This window comes from Leptodactylus fuscus, chromosome 5, assembly GCF_031893055.1.
Source record: "Leptodactylus fuscus isolate aLepFus1 chromosome 5, aLepFus1.hap2, whole genome shotgun sequence".
Classification (NCBI taxonomy): domain Eukaryota; kingdom Metazoa; phylum Chordata; class Amphibia; order Anura; family Leptodactylidae; genus Leptodactylus; species Leptodactylus fuscus.
The window spans coordinates 127,855,946-127,876,405 of NC_134269.1; the positions used below are offsets into that span (position 1 = coordinate 127,855,946).

Genomic DNA, 20,460 nt, shown 5'->3' on the forward strand with positions numbered 1-20,460 from the left:
TAAATTATAGTTGATTTTAGATAGAACTAAGTTTCCTAAGAATATATTTCCAAAATTTTAAAAACAGTAAACTTGCACCTCTATTATTGCAGAAGTAATAAATATGTATCATATTCTATACAATTCACAAAACAGTAAAATGAGAACCCTTCGATATCATAGAAACTAGAGGCAATTGACAATTTTCCTTGTGATATTTGAATTCAGCACATAAAAATCATTAGGGAATGACTCATTTCATTTCAGAAACAAACAACTTTTGAAAATTTGTTGACCAGTGTAATACTAAAAAAAGAATAATAATGGGAAAATTATAAACTGGAGCAGAAAATGCAGCCCATATAAACAACTGTAAGAAATGGTATTTCTTGTCATTTAGGATATTTCTAATCATTTCTTGTTTTAGGACATTTCTTCCAATTCTTGCTTTCTGTTTTGTAAATGAAATGCTCAGAAAATATTGTCTTGTTAAGAGTCGCTTCACACGTCCATGATTGAGACAGGATATATGGTCTTTGTGTCGGCCACATTTGCCAGCCCAACAGTGGCTCATATCAATAAAACTCCCAGCCTCATACTGTTCAGTTAGACCATCTCTTTTCATATACCCTTTGTTTCAGCATCTCCTGCACTGATGAAACCGGCCCGCTCATGAATTACATGGAGTGACATTCATTTTAGAGCATGCCCCAGCTGTATACAACACATTTGCACAAGATATATGTGTTGACTTTTACAGAGTCATAGGGAATCCCAAAGCTGTAGGCTCTATAGGGGAATACCTCATAATGCAGGAGTGGATTATCATTGAATCAGTGGTAAAAACCTCAATGGAAAACCAAAGACAATTACAGGTACAGTATGAGCCCATAGTGGACTTTGATGCAGATTTGTACAAATTAGATTTGGAGTATATAGTGTAGTTGTGTGTATGAGGCCATAAACTAGTATTACAGTTTCAACCAATAAAACCTTGTGTAATTGAAGTTGTGTAATTTTCCCAATATACTTATTGCTTCAGTTTCTTACAACATTGACAATCTATACGTACAATCATTGACTGTGAAATCGTATTGCTTATTTCCAAGGAATGTCCTATTCATGTGAGGCTCATGTAGGCGCATAGCTTGGTACAGTGCAGTTACTTGGTCTGTGGCTTGTAAAGGACTAGGAACCTTTGTGAGAATTTTATCACTTGGAAATAAACAATGCTGGCTTCTACCGAATGACAGCAAACAGAGATAAACCATGAAGAATTGATAGAAAAACACAATTAGAAAATGTATAACTTTTATTACTACAAAGAAAATCTATTGACTAAATCATATTTGCCAACTTTCCCAGAACATCTTGTAAAAAAACATCTGTTAAAAAACGACCTGGAAAAATGGGAGACTTCTCATACTCCTGGAACAGTTGACAAATGTCCTGACTGTGTTTTACACGTATGGCATCAGTAGATTGCAATATGTAACAGTCTTGCACTCCCAAAAAAATGATGTATCCAGCAACAGACAAAAAAATATACTAAAACAAAATTTAACTTTTAATCTTCATGAAAGATAAAAAGTGTAACAGAAGTTACAAGGAAACCCAAATCCACATAGCTGGCGCGTTTCAAGGTAAAGCACCTCTTAGTCATAGCAGTCTTGGTGCACAAGCTGACATTCAGGGGGCAGGACAGCAGGAGGTAAAGTGGATGAGATCCCAAAAGGGGTATGATTTACTTAAAAGGAACAGCTCTGGTGCCCAAACTCACATTTGGTCTGCACATCAGTGTTTTGATGCCAAAATTAAAATTAGATACATAGAAGAGAAGTATAATTCCCATATTTCCCCAGTGGCCTGGAACCAGTGTGTGACCAAAGCCTTAAAGGGGTTATGCCACAAATGACGCCTATTCTCTATGCATAAGATAGGCGATAAATGTCCGAATTCTTGTGGTTTTAACCTCTGGAGCCTGAACACTATTCTGTTAAAATAAAAAAAATGAAATAGAAAAAAACAAACTAATAAGAAATAAAAGTTTGCCAAAATCCTTTTTGAGCACCAGTTAACCTTTGTTTGAGCCTAAGGTGAAAAGTCACCAAGGGCTGGTCTATTTATTATATACAAACTGGCTCCTGTTTACCCAAAACAGCAAGCACCCTATGTTGGTAGGAGCCAGAGGCTGCAGCTATAACTGGTTTTCTTCTTTTGTAAGTCTTAGTTAGCAGTGCAGGATCATTCTTAGTTCTCCTCCGCTTGCAGACATGCAGCTCCTGTCTGGGCTTTTACTTCTGTCTTCTATCTGTGCTTCAGGAGTGAACTCTGTAAGCCATGTGCCTGCCCTTCTGTGGTCAACTGAAAGGTTAGTACCTCAAAGAACACATTATTGTCTGTAGAATGTAACAATGATATATGTAACGGCATACTATAAATTATAGTAATATTGTGAAACACAACTATCCCTAATAAATCTTATCAGATTCCACTGATTTCATATAGGGAATGTCAACTCTGCTGGAGTTCTCAAGTGCCCCAGATTTATCAAACATTGCACAAAATTTAATGCATGTGTAAAGTCTAAAACTTCTGTCTCTACTGTCTATGCCGCTCACCTGCTGGATTGAGTTTGTGACAATTTTTGAAACTTTTAAAAAAAGTTGCATTTGATAAATCTGACATACTGTACATTAGATTCACAGGTTGAGTCTACACGGGACAACTGTCCAACATGTGGTGGTGGCTTTGTAACAGTATAATTTTGGAATGATGCCAGCTACTCCTCTGGCTTGAAATCCCAAAGTTCAGGTCAAACTACAGAGTTTTTTCACACTGCTGTTAAGGCCATGGAGGCAAATCCACGATGCCAACATCCTGTGTGGACACCATTTAATAAAAATGTGATTCTATGTTTTATTGCATGCCAACAAGTAGTTAAAAGATGTATAAATGCTGCAATAATTGAGGTATGTTTAATTTAATTGAGCCTTCAACAGATTGACTAATGAATGATATATTCCAGATCTCTTTATGCATAAAATCATTTTTCAGGTCTTTCAGTAAAAGGTCTTCTTTGTATAAACTGCTCCATTCACCTATAATTTATTATTGCAATTACCAGATTATAAATGCTTTTCTGTCATTTGGCTAATTCTCTGCTAGTACGTGCTGTAGGAAGTGAAAGGTCTTATTCAGACGCAGAACATTATGTCCCAGAGGGGGTCTTATAGAAGGTGCAGTCGGATCGGTCACAATCATTTTAATATGCAGTCTTTATACATTCAGTTAATGAAATAGAACTGATTCTGGTGATATAATTCTTGCCTAGACAGAATGGGCCGTCAAGTCCCTTAGATGAGTCTGCATTTGCTTGGTTAAAAGAGTCCTGGACAATAATACAAAATATTTTTCAAACTAAATCAAGCTTTTACAGTAAGGCCGGGTTCACATCTGCATTCGGTATCCCGTTCGGGGAGTTTTGCTTGGGGACCCCCCGAATGGAATACCAAATGCATTAAAAAGTGGTGAGCAATGAAAGCACATGGACCCCATAGACTATAATGGAGTCTGTGTGTTTTCCATACGGTGTCCGCATGAGTCAGGCGGAGAGAAAAGTAATTCAATAACTACGTTCCTTTCCACATGACTTGTGCGGACACCGCGCAGAAAACACACACAGACCCCATTATAGTCTTTGGGGCATGTGTGCTTTCATTGATCACTGCTTTTTAATGTGTTCAGTATTCCATATGGCAAGTCCCCAAGCGGACTCCCCGAATGGAATACCGGGCCTCAATTGGCAATTCAAAATGAGAAAAGTCTACATTTTACATATCTACAAAGGTTCTGTTCATGCCCATCGCACCATGGTTTTGGTGTGTTTGACAGCAGTAGATATAGCAATTGGGGGCACTTTCATTATGTGTTACACAAAGGTGAGTACTATTATTGTGTAGGAAGCTCAATGGGCCACAACTATTTTGGTTATTATAAAGGGGAGAATCTTACAATCTTTGGACACAAAGGCTGTATATGTACTAGAAAAGCAAAGAACCAAAGATGTCTGACAGCATCATCAGAGAGACAATGGAGATCTGAGCCTCATACAGTGGAAAATGATGAGAAGGTTCCAAGAAGATATTACCTGTGAGTCACTGGATTTACTTGTACTGTATTCACTATACAGTATAAGAACTGTTATATGTATGACCACTTCACAGTGATAGTATTGGTATATTGGTCTTTGTGATATTTTCTGCATACATGGTCATGAAGTGGTGATATAATAAAACCTGGAATAAAATATATTCCAAGCCAATAGTGATGATTAGCATTATAAAGTAACAAGGGACAATGTACTGAGGAGGTGGTATATCTAAGCTTAGCAGGTTCTAAAACTTGTCTTATAACTGCTCTGCCTTCAGGACATTTTTTGTATGAGGGTAAAGATGACTTCCCTCTGATCTGTTAGCATTGCTCTTGGGTGTCACTAGAGATGAGCGAACAGTGTTCTATCGAACACATGTTCGATCGGATATCAGGGTGTTCGCCATGTTCGAATCGAATCGAACACCACGTGGTAAAGTGCGCCAAAATTCGATTCCCCTCCCACCTTCCCTGGCGCCTTTTTTGCACCAATAACAGCGCAGGGGAGGTGGGACAGGAACTACGACACCGGGGGCATTGAAAAAAATTGGAAAAAGTCATTGGCTGCCGAAATCAGGTGACCTCCATTTTAGACGAATAGTGGATTTCAAATCCGGGTCATATGAGAATGTGAACTTTGTGACTATGAGACAGGGATAGCTGTACAGGCAGGGATAGCTAGGGATAACCTTTATTTAGGGGGGAATGTTATTAAAAATAACTTTTTGGGGCTCTATCGGGTGTGTAATTGTGATTTTTGTGAGATAAACTTTTTCCCATAGGGATGCATTGGCCAGCGCTGATTGGCCGAATTCCGTACTCTGGCCAATCAGTGCTGGCCAATGCATTCTATTAGCTTGATGAAGCAGAGTGTGCACAAGGGTTCAAGCGCACCCTCGGCTCTGATGTAGCAGAGCCGAGGCTGCACAAGGGTTCAAGCGCACCCTCGGCTCTGATGTAGGAGAGCCGAGGGTGCACTTGAACCCTTGTGCACCCTCAGCTCTGCTACATCAGAGCCGAGGGTGCGCTTGAACCCTTGTGCACACTCTGCTTCATCAAGCTAATAGAATGCATTGGCCAGCGCTGATTGGCCAATGTATTCTATTAGCCTGATGAAGTAGAGCTGAATGTGTGTGCTAAGCACACACATTCAGCTCTACTTCATCGGGCTAATAGAATGCATTGGCCAGCGCTGATTGGCCAGAGTACGGAACTCGACCAATCAGCGCTGGCTCTGCTGGAGGAGGCGGAGTCTAAGATAGCTCCACACCAGTCTCCATTCAGGTCCGACCTTAGACTCCGCCTCCTCCGGCAGAGCCAGCGCTGATTGGCCGAAGGCTGGCCAATGCATTCCTATGCGAATGCAGACTTAGCAGTGCTGAGTCAGTTTTGCTCAACTACACATCTGATGCACACTCGGCACTGCTACATCAGATGTAGCAATCTGATGTAGCAGAGCCGAGGGTGCACTAGAACCCCTGTGCAAACTCAGTTCACGCTAATAGAATGCATTGGCCAGCGCTGATTGGCCAATGCATTCTATTAGCCCGATGAAGTAGAGCTGAATGTGTGTGCTAAGCACACACATTCAGCACTGCTTCATCACGCCAATACAATGCATTAGCCAGTGCTGATTGGCCAGAGTACGGAATTCGGCCAATCAGCGCTGGCTCTGCTGGAGGAGGCGGAGTCTAAGGTCGGACCTGAATGGAGACTGGTGTGGAGCGATCTTAGACTCCGCCTCCTCCAGCAGAGCCAGCGCTGATTGGCCGAATTCCGTACTCTGGCCAATCAGCGCTGGCCAATGCATTCTATTAGCTTGATGAAGCAGAGTGTGCACAAGGGTTCAAGCGCACCCTCGGCTCTGATGTAGCAGAGCTGAGGCTGCACAAGGGTTCAAGCGCACCCTCGGCTCTGATGTAGGAGAGCCGAGGGTGCACTTGAACCCTTGTGCACCCTCAGCTCTGCTACATCAGAGCCGAGGGTGCGCTTGAACCCTTGTGCACACTCTGCTTCATCAAGCTAATAGAATGCATTGGCCAGCGCTGATTGGCCAATGTATTCTATTAGCCTGATGAAGTAGAGCTGAATGTGTGTGCTAAGCACACACATTCAGCTCTACTTCATCGGGCTAATAGAATGCATTGGCCAGCGCTGATTGGCCAGAGTACGGAACTCGACCAATCAGCGCTGGCTCTGCTGGAGGAGGCGGAGTCTAAGATCGCTCCACACCAGTCTCCATTCAGGTCCGACATTAGACTCCGCCTCCTCCAGCAGAGCCAGCGCTGATTGGCCGAATTCCGTACTCTGGCCAATCAGCACTGGCTAATGCATTGTATTGGCGTGATGAAGCAGTGCTGAATGTGTGTGCTTAGCACACACATTCAGCTCTACATCATCGGGCTAATAGAATGCATTGGCCAATCAGCGCTGGCCAATGCATTCTATTAGCGTGAACTGAGTTTGCACAGGGGTTCTAGTGCACCCTCGGCTCTGCTACATCAGATTGCTACATCTGATGCAGCAGTGCCGAGTGTGCATCAGATGTGTAGTTGAGCAAAACTGACTCAGCACTGCTAAGTCTGCATTCGCATAGGAATGCATTGGCCAGCCTTCGGCCAATCAGCGCTGGCTCTGCTGGAGGAGGCGGAGTCTAAGGTCGGACCTGAATGGAGACTGGTGTGGAGCGATCTTAGACTCCGCCTCCTCCAGCAGAGCCAGCGCTGATTGGCCGAATTCCGTACTCTGGCCAATCGGCACTGGCTAATGCATTGTATTGGCGTGATGAAGCAGTGCTGAATGTGTGTGCTTAGCACACACATTCAGCTCTACTTCATCGGGCTAATAGAATGCATTGGCCAATCAGCGCTGGCCAATGCATTCTATTAGCGTGAACTGAGTTTGCACAGGGGTTCTAGTGCACCCTCGGCTCTGCTACATCAGATTGCTACATCTGATGTAGCAGTGCCGAGTGTGCATCAGATGTGTAGTTGAGCAAAACTGACTCAGCACTGCTAAGTCTGCATTCGCATAGGAATGCATTGGCCAGCCTTCGGCCAATCAGCGCTGGCTCTGCCGGAGGAGGCGGAGTCTAAGGTCGGACCTGAATGGAGACTGGTGTGGAGCGATCTTAGACTCCGCCTCCTCCAGCAGAGCCAGCGCTGATTGGCCGAATTCCGTACTCTGGCCAATCAGCGCTGGCCAATGCATTCTATTAGCTTGATGAAGCAGAGTGTGCACAAGGGTTCAAGCGCACCCTCGGCTCTGATGTAGCAGAGCTGAGGCTGCACAAGGGTTCAAGCGCACCCTCGGCTCTGATGTAGGAGAGCCGAGGGTGCACTTGAACCCTTGTGCACCCTCAGCTCTGCTACATCAGAGCCGAGGGTGCGCTTGAACCCTTGTGCACACTCTGCTTCATCAAGCTAATAGAATGCATTGGCCAGCGCTGATTGGCCAATGTATTCTATTAGCCTGATGAAGTAGAGCTGAATGTGTGTGCTAAGCACACACATTCAGCTCTACTTCATCGGGCTAATAGAATGCATTGGCCAATCAGCGCTGGCCAATGCATTCTATTAGCGTGAACTGAGTTTGCACAGGGGTTCTAGTGCACCCTCGGCTCTGCTACATCAGATTGCTACATCTGATGTAGCAGTGCCGAGTGTGCATCAGATGTGTAGTTGAGCAAAACTGACTCAGCACTGCTAAGTCTGCATTCGCATAGGAATGCATTGGCCAGCCTTCGGCCAATCAGCGCTGGCTCTGCCGGAGGAGGCGGAGTCTAAGGTCGGACCTGAATGGAGACTGGTGTGGAGCGATCTTAGACTCCGCCTCCTCCAGCAGAGCCAGCGCTGATTGGCCGAATTCCGTACTCTGGCCAATCAGCACTGGCTAATGCATTGTATTGGCGTGATGAAGCAGTGCTGAATGTGTGTGCTTAGCACACACATTCAGCTCTACTTCATCGGGCTAATAGAATGCATTGGCCAATCAGCGCTGGCCAATGCATTCTATTAGCGTGAACTGAGTTTGCACAGGGGTTCTAGTGCACCCTCGGCTCTGCTACATCAGATTGCTACATCTGATGTAGCAGTGCCGAGTGTGCATCAGATGTGTAGTTGAGCAAAACTGACTCAGCACTGCTAAGTCTGCATTCGCATAGGAATGCATTGGCCAGCCTTCGGCCAATCAGCGCTGGCTCTGCCGGAGGAGGCGGAGTCTAAGGTCGGACCTGAATGGAGACTGGTGTGGAGCTATCTTAGACTCCGCCTCCTCCAGCAGAGCCAGCGCTGATTGGTCGAGTTCCGTACTCTGGCCAATCAGCACTGGCCAATGCATTTCTATGGGGAAAAGTTAGCTTGCGAAAATCGCAAACTGACAGGGATTTCCATGAAATAAAGTGACTTTTATGCCCCCAGACATGCTTCCCCTGCTGTCCCAGTGTCATTCCAGGGTGTTGGTATCATTTCCTGGGGTGTCATAGTGGACTTGGTGACCCTCCAGACACGAATTTGGGTTTCCCCCTTAACGAGTTTATGTTCCCCATAGACTATAATGGGGTTCGAAACCCATTCGAACACTCGAACAGTGAGCGGCTGTTCGAATCGAATTTCGAACCTCGAACATTTTAGTGTTCGCTCATCTCTAGGTGTCACCTCTATGTCCCGGGGCCCATTACAAAATCTATAACGTCTGTATCAGGGCAGCCACCTAGTGTGTTTCCTTAATATTGCTGCTATGTATCTAGCAGAAGGACCTCTGGCCTTTCTCAGGCATCAGGGACTACTTGTAACTGTTACAACTGCATCTACCCAGCGCCAAACCTCCAATGAGGCGACCTGAAGCAACCGCTTCAGGCGGCGCTATGCCAGGGCCCCGGGGAGGGCGGCATTTTTGCTTACCTAAACCACTCCAGGACAAGCTGTCCTGGACTGGCTTAGCGTCATCGAGCGGTGGATTGGGGAGGCCGCTGGAGCAGCGCTGCTCCAGCGGCCTCCCCTCACACTCAGGCAGAGAGCAGGTCCTCTCCGTGTCTGCTCTCTGCCTGCTAACGCCACTAGGCCACGCCACCTCCGCTCCACCCCCCGCCGATCCGGGGGAGGGGGGGGGGCGACTTTCGTCCGCCTCGGGCGGCGAAACAGGCAGGTTCACCCCTGCATCTACCACAACCCTTAAAACTAAATTTTAAGTCTATGAGACCTGTCAGGATTTGTTAGAATGCATTTTAGAAGGTTTTAAAGATTCTACTTATAATGGTTTTATTATGACTTGTAGTGTGTAGAGATGAGCGAGTACTGTTCGGATAAGCCGATCCGAACAGCACGCTCGCATAGAAATGAATGGACGTAGGGGGAACGCAGGGGGTTAAGCGCGCCGGCTACGTCCAAGCGGAAGTACCAGGTGCATCCATTCATTTCTATGGAGCGTGCTGTTCGGATCGGCTGATCCGAACAGTACTCGCTCATCTCTAGTAGTGTGTACTAAGTTTAAGATTTATGACTAGTTTCTAGTTTGAAAAAGATGTATAAATCTCACATAATTCACAGAGAATCCTAAACACAAAAAACTTTCCTCACAGAAAGGTTTTTTTTACCATGAAAAAGCAAATACAGTTTGGGTTGTACAAATGTTGAGGACATACTTTATACATCACTAGTAGAATACCCGCGGCTTCGCTCGCAGAAAATATGTTGCATTGTTGGTTATGATAGTTAAAGTGAAATTTTCAGTGTCACACTCAAATTGATACAGTAAATCTTTTTTCCACTTTAAATTTTTGTTATTTAGTCATTTTACTATTTTGTCATGACATTGATGTGAACTTTTTTTTTTTATTTCAACATTTTTATTTATTTTATATATTCAATACATATTATGTAGTATGAACTATTACAACTATTTTTAACAGGTTTTTTTTAATAAAAATTAAAATTTATGCAACTTACACAAGCATATAAAACCTTTACATCCAATTAACAACATAGTGCACCCCTTCCCCCCTCCCTCCAGTGTAATCTATAAGTAGTTCATGGACCAAAAAGTAAAATTGGTTTCCAGTTACACAACTATCTATTGTACGTTCGCACTTTTGCTTTCACTTTTCCCCATTATATGTATAGGGCCTAACTTTGGGGGTCCCAATCTCATGACGGGGGGACGCAAGCGAGATGTAATGTGCGCAGTATTCTGCTCTTGTGCATGGAGAGGGGGGCGTGCCAAATTTCACCCAAATCGGCGAGAACTGTGGATTTGTATAGAGCAGACTACTACAGAATTTGAGGTTTTTTATATATAGACTATTATTATATATTTTCTATGGTATGAAATTTTCATTTTAATATAATTTACACTTAGACTCACTATTGAAAAATTATTCATAGCACATGTGTAACATCTCTGCCTGTTTGGGTCTCTGCGCTACCCTCTGCTCGAACACTGCGGCGCAGGAGGCGTGTCAAGTTTGATTAATTGCTTAGTGTTTTTTGTTGCACTGTGGGAACACTGCTCTATTTCAGTAATTGAATTTCCACTACAATCATCTGCTGCACCTTGTTTCCCTCTGTTCATGAAATGGTTAATTCTAGTCTTGCCTCTGTGATCAACAGACTGTCTTCCAATCAAGTCTAGGGCTGGTCCTGGGCGTTCTATATACATGCCATCCGCCCACTCTGACTTGCTGGCTATTGAAACTCAATCCTTAGAACTTGTCCTTGCTAGCTCCTCTGTCTGCTGCTATTGTATTACTGACCTCTGGCTTACCCTATTGACTATTCTATTGGATTTTGATTCTGTACTGCATTGCTCGACTGTTACTGGACCCTTGGCTAGCTGACCTTCCTTTGTTGTTGTTTGTCTTGTCTTCGTTCTGTGTTGTTACTTATATAGGAAGGCCCCGTCAACCAGTTGCCACCTATTACTTAGGATAGGACCGGCAAGCAGTTAGGGGCAGTGGTGGGTTCAGCTTAGGGCTCACTGTCTATTGTGTCCCTCCCCCAGGGTTCTCCAGCAGCTACTGGGGAATTGCTCCTATTGCAATTCCCTTACAACATGTGGGTATTAATATTTGAAGCTAAACATTAAATTTCAAGTGACTGACAAATGCATGAGCCATTGGTCACCCGATAGCTTTATAAAGATTTACACCCATGTAGTTTCAGCACTAGAATGATGACTAGAGGCATTAATGAGAGAAAGATTGAACACACTTACTTAATATTAATAAAGATATTTGGGAGATTGTATTACAAACCTCAGATTATATTAAACTTCCAGAAAAATATCCATCACAAGACTAACATTTCTGAATGCCCAACTAACCCCGTGACAGTGTTGAACGTATGCCGTTCAAGGTTTGAGCAAAGTACGTTATGGTTTACCCGACCATGAGATGTTCAGGGAAAGTGCAGAGAGAGCAGGGACCAGTCACTTCAAATGGCTCTTGTTCCGGAGCTGTGGGGCCTAGAGCGGTGATCTTTGTCTTGTTTAAAGCCAAGGTATGAGGCCACAAAAAACAACAGAGTATTTTGGAGCTATGCAATTCAGACAAATTCAGCAGTCAAAACCAGCAGACCATCCAGTGGAAACCCATCATTAAAGTTTTTCATGCAAACTGGAAAACTCAGGTGGAGACCCAGTAATGGGCTAAAATAAAAAAAAAAAGAACTATACCCTCTTACTTTCAGTCCTCTGTTCCACCATTGGTTCCCCATTCCATTCACAAACTGCATCAGCCAATCATTGGCCTTTGAGGTCAAATGTTGGATACCAGTGATATACTGGTACCCCACATGTCTTTGTAAAAGCCAGTAATTGGCCACAGTGGTCATATGAGCTGCTTCCCTTCTGGTCAAACCAGTGTGGGCATGATGTGGAACAGGGGACCTGACACTGTAACAGAGGACCAGGGGTAAGTAAGTATTGCTTCTTTTTTCACTTTCATCATGACACCCATTTCCTTTTATGCCTTCTGCTAGTTGAGTTTTTCTCCAGCATTGATGTGAAATGTATATATCAGAAATGTTTGTGGAAAAAAAGTGGATGTATTGGGTCCATTATCTTCTTCACACACATGACATCCTTCATTCTTTTATAGCAGGGTTAGGGAACGTACAGTTCTGCAGCTGTTGCAAAACTACAAATCCCAGCATGCATACTTGCTCTGCCGTTCTTGAAACTCCCATGGAAGTGAATGGAGCATGCTGGGAGTTGTAGTTTCACAGCAGCTGGAGAGTCAAAGGTTCCCTACCCCTGTTTTATAGAATCCTGTATATATTTTCATAAATTACATAAATCATAGTCTTTCTATTCAATTTTCTTTTTACCAAAAGCCACCAGATTATTGGCATTATAATGGATATAAAAATAATTAAGTTTTAAACAAAATATGCAAATTCTTTGTTTTTTTTTGTCAGCCACTGAACAGCAATATGTCCGATATGAAATGTATTACTCCCAATTGAGAAGACCATCTGCTTATATGTCCAGGTCTTTTTTCCTGGTGATGGTACAGACTTATGAAAAATTTATTGCACAGCATCTTATTTAGATAAATTTTTCATAAGCTTTTTGTATTGAAACGAAATCTGAAGTCTACTTGAATGCATTCTATAGAAGGTCAGTCAGTCTGAAAAAAATAGCTCTAAAATAATAAAACTAGCATGATCAGAAAACTCAGTGTTCCTCAACATTGTGCAATCCTAATGGTTATTAATGACAATAAAGATTAATAACCTATGGCACCCAAATTAGCTGTTCATTTAAAAGATAAGAGTCCTCAGTGCTTGACACTAATTTTGACTCCCCACCTTTCAAACCTGACAACTTTTTACTTGTCTGTTCATAGAGCCATATGAGGGCTTAATGTTTGCAGGAGAAAATGTACTTTGTAATGGTACCATGTAATATTGTGTATAATGTACTGGCAAACTGGAAAAAAAAATCATAATGGATTTGAATTGGAGAAAAACTTCATTTGTGTGACTTTTATTCGTTTTTTACACTATTCACTATGTAGCCAAAACGACATGTCACCTGTATTCTATGAGTCAGTATGATTCTGGGGTTACCAAAGTTCTATAGTTTTATTTACAATTTAACCCCTTAAAAAAAATCCAAAACTTTGCAAAAGCAAAAAAAAAATCTTGGAGCCGCCATATTCTGTCACCTTTTTCAATTTACGTGTATGGGGATGCATAAGGCGTCTTTTTTTTGAAGAGTCAGATCTACTTTTTAGTCATATCATTTTGGGGAATATCTGATATTTTGATCATTTTTTATTAAAATTTTTATGTGAAGCGAAACAGCAAAAAAAAACAGCGGTTTGGATCTTTTAATTTTTATATGTTTGTAGACTGGGGGATTTCGAACATGGGGATGTATACTATGTACAGAAAATACAGGAAAGTATAATTTATTTATGTTTGTTTTTGTTATTTTTTTTATTTCAAATTAAGGGAAAGGGTGTGATTTGAATGTTTAGTTTTTATTGTTTTTTTATATTATTAAAAACTTTTGCTTTCATGTTTTAATTATTTTATTAGCCCACCTAGGGGGCTTGAATCTGCAATCTTTTCATTGCAAGTCTCATAGACTGCAATATAACTGTATTGCAGTCTATTGGAGATTCACTATATAACTATTAAGGATGGTCATAGACAAGCCTCTTTAGTTATATTTCTATGACAGGACTGTTTTTTGTTTTTTTTTTAAGAAACCAGACAGCTCCCAAGGTCTTGCATGCATGGGAGCCATTCTGCATTCCAATGGTACCGGTCCCAAGGTTTTTTTTTTGTTGTTTTTTTTTTTACTGTGGGGCTGCCAGTAAATGCAATGCCTGCAATCAGAGTCTGTATTATATGGTATTGCACAGCAGAGACTTGGTGGCTATGATAGTCACTCTGCTTCAGCGTGGACACCATCTTTAAAGACTTGACTCAACTGTAATAGTAAGGCAGGAAAACAGAACAGGAAGAGACCATGTAAACAAATGCAGAGGATGCCAGAAATCACTCAAAACTCTGCTAAAGCTATTCGGGTGTATTTATTAACCTATTAATAGCACTTACAGACCTTTTTTGACAAGTGATTTTTTTTGTCCCTTTAAAGCTCAGCATTTGTCACCAGATTAGATGATTGTGTTTTGTATGGAAATTTTATTTATTGTATATAAAATTTTGATAATATTTACAAGAAAATCGTAAACCAGGAGAACAGTCTTTATGCTAACTTCCTTAATCTGTTTATTATTCATTTATATCTTGCTCAATATTGAAATTGTACCAGAAAGCTTATTAAAAATTCCACTTCTTCATGACACTTTCCTTTGTTCAAAACAGAGAGGTCTCATTTACTGTACGTGGAATTGTCCAGTTATGTAATAGTCTTCAGCCGCTCTCCTTATCACTGTCTTTGGTATCAGTCTTTACTGAGTAGTGCTCATGTTGTTTGTTAAAATGTTAAGACTATTGATTTAATAATAATAAGAAAAAGCATGTTACAAAACATTATAAATATTTGATAAGAGCAGTAGGAGTCACCCCCTTAGGGTGTAACTCACTGTTAATGAGATTTCACAAAAGGTCAGGTCTGCAAACTGAAGCAAGCCAAACAAATAGGAATTGTATATATACCATATCTGGAGGAAAGTATTGAGACACTCCTCTTAAACGTCACAGTATATAAAATCCCGCACTTAGACATCCAGTCTGCCTTTACAAACATTAGTGAAAGAATGACTTGTTCTAAAGAGCTTACTGAATTTCAGCAGGATACCATTGTTGTAAATAAATGACATTTCTTCCCTCTTAGATATTCCCCAATCATCTGTGAGTGGTATTGGTAAAAAGTGGAACTCAAGTCATCTTACAAGTCAGGGGGTGTTCACACTACTGTTGGTGACCATCAACAGTATCCGTAGCTATTGACCATTACAAGATTTTAGCAATGGACACTAGCTGAACTGGCAGTAGTCCGTTAAAATTTCCATTCATTTAGGCTAAGGCCCCACGTTGCAGAAACACAGCATTTTTTGTTGCCTTTTTTTGAGCTAAAGCCAAGAATGACTACAAAAGGAATGGGAAATATATAGGAAGTTCTCCCTTCTGCTCAATCCACTCCTGGCTTTGGCTCAAAAAACCACAACAAAATCTGCAACAAAAAAGCTGTGTTTCCGCAATGTGGGGCCTCAGCCTTAAATGGGATTTTATCTCATGTCTGTTAGTGTCCGTTTACATCCAAGTCCTTTTTTTTCCAGTGGACAAAAAAAATCCTACATGCAAGTGTCCGTTATTTTTTTAACATTGAAGTCTATGGGCAACGGACTTATAACGAACAGTAACTCATAGCCATCAGTTACTGCCCGTTTGTGTCTGTGATGATAGGTGTCCGTTTTTTGGGGTTTTTTTAACGGACACCTTTAACAGTGACCTTACAAAACAGGGTCACCAAGTGGCAAACAGGGTCACCAGAGGCATATAGTGAATACAAATCAATAGAGATGAGCGAGTAGTGAATTATTCGAGATTCAATATTCTTTTCGAGTAGAGCCTCAATATTCGACTACTCGATCGAATATCGAATCCCATTATAGTCTATGGGAAAAAATGCTCTTTTCGGGGGAAACCACTATTCGACTAAAGGAGAGTCGCCAAGTCCACGAGTAGCAGGAGGAGAGTGTTTAGGAGGAGAGTTGTGTAGTTAAAGTGCACGGACCCCATAGACAATAACGGGGTCCGTGTGCTTGCAGCGCACTGGTCGCACAAATGATTTGTGCGGGCAGTGCGTGGCAAGCACACGGATTCCATTATATGCTATGGAGTACTTGTGCTTAACTGTCCAGCGCTTGCAGTTGCACTGATATTCTGTTCGGGGGGGTTCTCCTCCAATGAAGCCTGCTGTGGTCTGATCTTAGACTCCGCCTCGTCACAGACAAGCCTCTGGCAGAACCAGCGTTGATTGGCCGAATGCTGTACACTGTATAGCATTCGGCCAATTAACGCTGGTCAATGCATTCATATGAGAAAAAGTCAGCTCTCGCATATCGCAAGTTGCCAGCTCTCCCAACTAGCAAAGAAGAGCCTGCTGCAGAACCAGCGTTGATTGGCGGAATGCTATACGGCCAATCAACGCTGGTTCTGAATCGAATCTTTACTGTGAATAGGAGTAGTATTCGATAGAGTACGAGTATTTCTGTTTACGTGTCAGAATGAGTGGCATGTTACTCTGTGGGAACGGAGCCTTAGGCCAGGGGCCACGTGGTGTAAATACAAAAAACTGCATCATTTTACAGTCCCTGCAAAGTGGATGGAATTCATTAGTCCCTGCAGAAAAAAATATTTGAAGTGGATACACTGCAGTTTCCAAAACCATTGTGGTTTTGGAAATGGCAGCATGTGAATTATACCTACGTAAACGCCACTAGTTTCTCTATAGGTATAATGGAAGCAGAAAGTCCACAAAAGAAAACTCTGTGGACTTTCTGTGAAAAGTGCTGTGGGGAAAAAGCCTTAGCCTAAAAGTGCTTGCATTCTTTTGTGATGCAGTATTGATACAATTGTATCTGCATCACAGCAGCTACACCACCTTATATATCCCACCCAGCACATATAAAAATTCACCTTTTACCATAACTAGGCTCCCTTAGTGACCCCCACATAGTAGCTTGCTCCCTAGTGGCCCAACATGCAGTATATGGTTCCCCAGTGGCCCAACACAATATAATAATCTCCAATTGCTGGTATACACCTAAAAATGTTCTCCAGCGGCATCTAATAATTAGTAGGTTCTGTGAGAGGGTGAAGGGTATGGTCTGGGAAGACAGGTATTTTCCAGCCAGGCACCTAAAGGGTGTATGGTAAAGACCCACACCAGGTTGGTCAGCTGACTAATCAAGGCCTGATAATAGTCTGAGTGTGAAGACTAGGTCTGTAGCACCACACTGACAGAGCTGACCTGTCCAGACCAAATCTACAGAGCAGGTACTGTGCCACCCGTTGCTGTTGCCAAGGTGGGAGACTGGTAGCCAGTCTCCTGTATAGTCAGGGAAAAGTTTCCTTACATTTAAGTTAGTTTCTCAGCCGAGAAGGGTTTTGTTTTGTTTATTCTGTGCCTCTGCAAAGGCAGTGTATGCAACAAGTGAATAAAGCCTAAATTTGTGTGCAATCCAGTCTGTGTCCCTGTTTCCTGCCTGCTACAAGCATCTACCTGAGCGATTCGCCACAGTTCACAGACACCTAATTACCTAATAACCTACCCAGTGACCCCCCAGACAATTAGTAATTCTTCTTAATGGCCCCAGACACTTATTAATGCTCCCCGTTGATTCCCAAACATCTAGTAATGCTACCAAATGGCCCCCAGTGGTTTCCAAACATCTGTTAATTAGTAGGCCCTAAGACACCTAATAATGCTCTAGTAGTGGCCCCAGAAACCTAACGACACTCGCCAGTGACTCCAGACACATAATAGCATTCCCCAGTGACCCCCCCCCCTAACACTTTATAATGTTCTATAATGGCCCTCAGACACCTAATAATGCTCTCCTGTAGCTCATAGACATTTATTAATGCTTCCCAGCGGCACCAGGCAAACAGTATTGTTCCACAGTGGTACTAAGGCAAGTAGTAATGCTCTTCATTGGCCCTCAGGCAAGTAGTAATGTTCTCTAGTGTCCTCTAGGCAAGTAGTAATGCTCTTCAGTGGTCCTCAGGCAAGTAGTAATGCTCTCTAGTGTCCCCTAGGCAAGTAGTAATGCTCTTCAGTGGTCCCCACACTGTAGCTGTTACATATAACTATAAAAAAAGTAACACGCATCCTTGTTTCCCCAGAGCTCTACTGCTACTGTCTATAACTCTATACAGCAGGTCTGCACCAGACAATTACTAGCTGATTCAACTATGTCGATGTAGATGAAAGAGGACATGCGGCCATTTCCCCCTCCAGATTGTGTCAGCACCCCTGGCTGATCTCCATGGCACCCTGGTTGAAAATGACTGCCCTATGGCATTAAAGGGTTTTTCAAGCCAAATAAAATTGTTCACCTACCCTCAGGATAGGTCATCCATATTAGATTGGTGGGTGTCCAACTCTCGGCACCCCCACCTATCAGCTGTTTAATGAGGTCAGTCTTGCAAAATGTGTCACAGTTCTTAGTGGCTATAGTCAGGGCCGCCATCAGGAATTTTGGGGCCCCATACAGCCTAAGTGTCTGCCCCCCCCCCCCCCGCCATTTTAAAACGACCTTATTTTGCGACATACCAATTCTGTATCACATTTCCCTTTATTTAGCAGCATTACAAGGCTTAATCAGATTCTATTTGCAGGTAAAATCTACTATGTGTAGAGAGCCAACACCATTTATAAGAGCCCTCCTAATAAATCCTCAGGGCTTTTTCACATTGCGTTTTTGGCCTTCCTTGCCAGGATCCGTTGGTAACCAGTCAGAATCAGCTGTCAACTTATCCCTGCATGAAGAACTGGCCATGAAAAAAAAAGGGGGGCCTGCAGTTCTCCGTGCAGGGATAAGTGGGGAGCTGATTGTGACTGGTTACCAATGTATCCCGGCAAGGGAGGCCAAAAACGCAATGTGAACACTCCTTTAAAGTGAAAGTCCCACCCCCAAACAGGCTGCTATGCTAGTAACATAGCAGCCTACATCATTATTAATACAAAGCACACATACCTTTGGAGGGATTGTGTGCTTTGTAGTTCTCCAGCTAAAAACTTATATATTATATATTATTGCCCCAGCTTCCTCTCCGCAGTGCCGCACACCCGATGTCCCAACAATCCCCCTCCCCCCCCCGTCCACCCTCTAACATCTTTCCATTGCCCCCAGTACCCATATCTCCCAACTTTTGAAGAACCAAAAGAGGGACAAAATGTGCTTTGCGCGCCGTGGGAAATTTAGCCAGACCCACTGTTATGTTGACTCCGACAACTCATTAATTTTTCATGTGCCCGCACACAGTATAATCCTCCTACAGTCACCTGTAAACTATATGTCCCCCCTCCGTCTCTCCCCCAGCTTCATATACACCCTTCAACTCTGCCCCCAGATTCATGTCCCCCCATCTCTGCCCCCAGATTCATGTCCCCCCCATCTCTGCCCCCAGATTCATGTCCCCATCTCTGCCCCCAGATTCATGTCCCCCCATCTCTGCCCCCAGATTCATGTCCCCCCATCTCTGCCCCCAGATTCATGTCCCCCCAACTCTGCCCCTAGATTCATGTCCCCTCCATCTCTGCCCCCAGATTCATGTCCCCCCATCTCTGCCCCCAGATTCATGTCCCCCCAACTCTGCCCTCAGATTCATGTCCCCTCCATCTCTGCCCCCAGATTTATGTCCCTCCATCTCTGCCCCCAGATTCATGTCCCCCCATCTCTGCCCCCAGATTCATGTCCCCCATCTCTGCCCCCAGATTCATGTCCCCTCCATCTCTGCCCCCAGATTCATGTCCCCCATCTCTTCCCCCAGATTCATGTCCCCACATCTCTGCCCCCAGATTCATGTCCCCCATCTCTGCCCCCAGATTCATGTCTCCACAGCTCTGCCCCCAGATTCATGCCCCCATCTCTGCCCCCAGATTCATGTCCCCCCATCTCTGCCCCCAGATTCATGTCCCCTCCATCTCTGCCCCCAGATTCATGTCTCCACAGCTCTGCCCCCAGATTCATGTCCCCACAGCTCTGCCCCCAGATTCATGTCCCCCATCTCTGCCCCCAGATTCATGTGCCCCCCATCTCTGCCCCCAGATTCATGTCCCCCCATCTCTGCCCCCAGATTCATGTCCCCTCCATCTCTGCCCCCAGATTCATGTCTCCACAGCTCTGCCCCCAGATTCATGTCCCCCATCTCTGCCCCCAGATTCATGTGCCCCCATCTCTGCCCCAGATTCATGTCTCCACAGCTCTGCCCCCAGATTCATGCCCCCCATCTCTGCCCCGAGATTCATGCCCCCCATCTCTGCCCCCAGATTCATGTCCCTCCATCTCTGCCCCCAGTGTCATGCTGTCCTCTCCTTCATCTGCCCCCAGTTTCACGTTCCACATTAGACTTACCTTCTCCTTCGTTCCCCCGCTGCTCTCTCGGCGCCTCTCTCCCTTACTTCGCACAGTTGTAGACGCGATGTGACGTCATCACATCGCGTCTACACTGCCGGGTAGCCGGCGGCAGTGCTGAAGCGAGGAGCTGACCTGTGTCAGCTCCTCTCTTCGCTGCTGCCGCCGGTCTCGCTGACACATATGCGGCTGAAGCGAGGAGCTGACCTGTGTCAGCTCCTCTCTTCGCTGCTGCCGCCGGTCTCGCTGACACATATGCGGCTGAAGCGAGG

At 43.8% G+C, this 20,460-nt stretch overlaps 1 protein-coding gene across 1 annotated transcript in view; it reads left to right on the plus strand.

Annotated features, from left to right (window-relative positions):
• The first annotated feature begins 2,252 nt into the window (after positions 1 to 2,252).
• Positions 2,253 to 20,460, plus strand: part of LOC142203487 (V-type proton ATPase subunit S1-like) — a 64,237-nt gene continuing 46,029 nt past the window's right edge. Inside the window, exon 1 of the mRNA XM_075274273.1 lies at positions 2,253 to 2,350. Coding sequence (XP_075130374.1) covers positions 2,253 to 2,350 — 98 coding nt within the window. The remainder of the gene's footprint in view (positions 2,351 to 20,460) is intronic.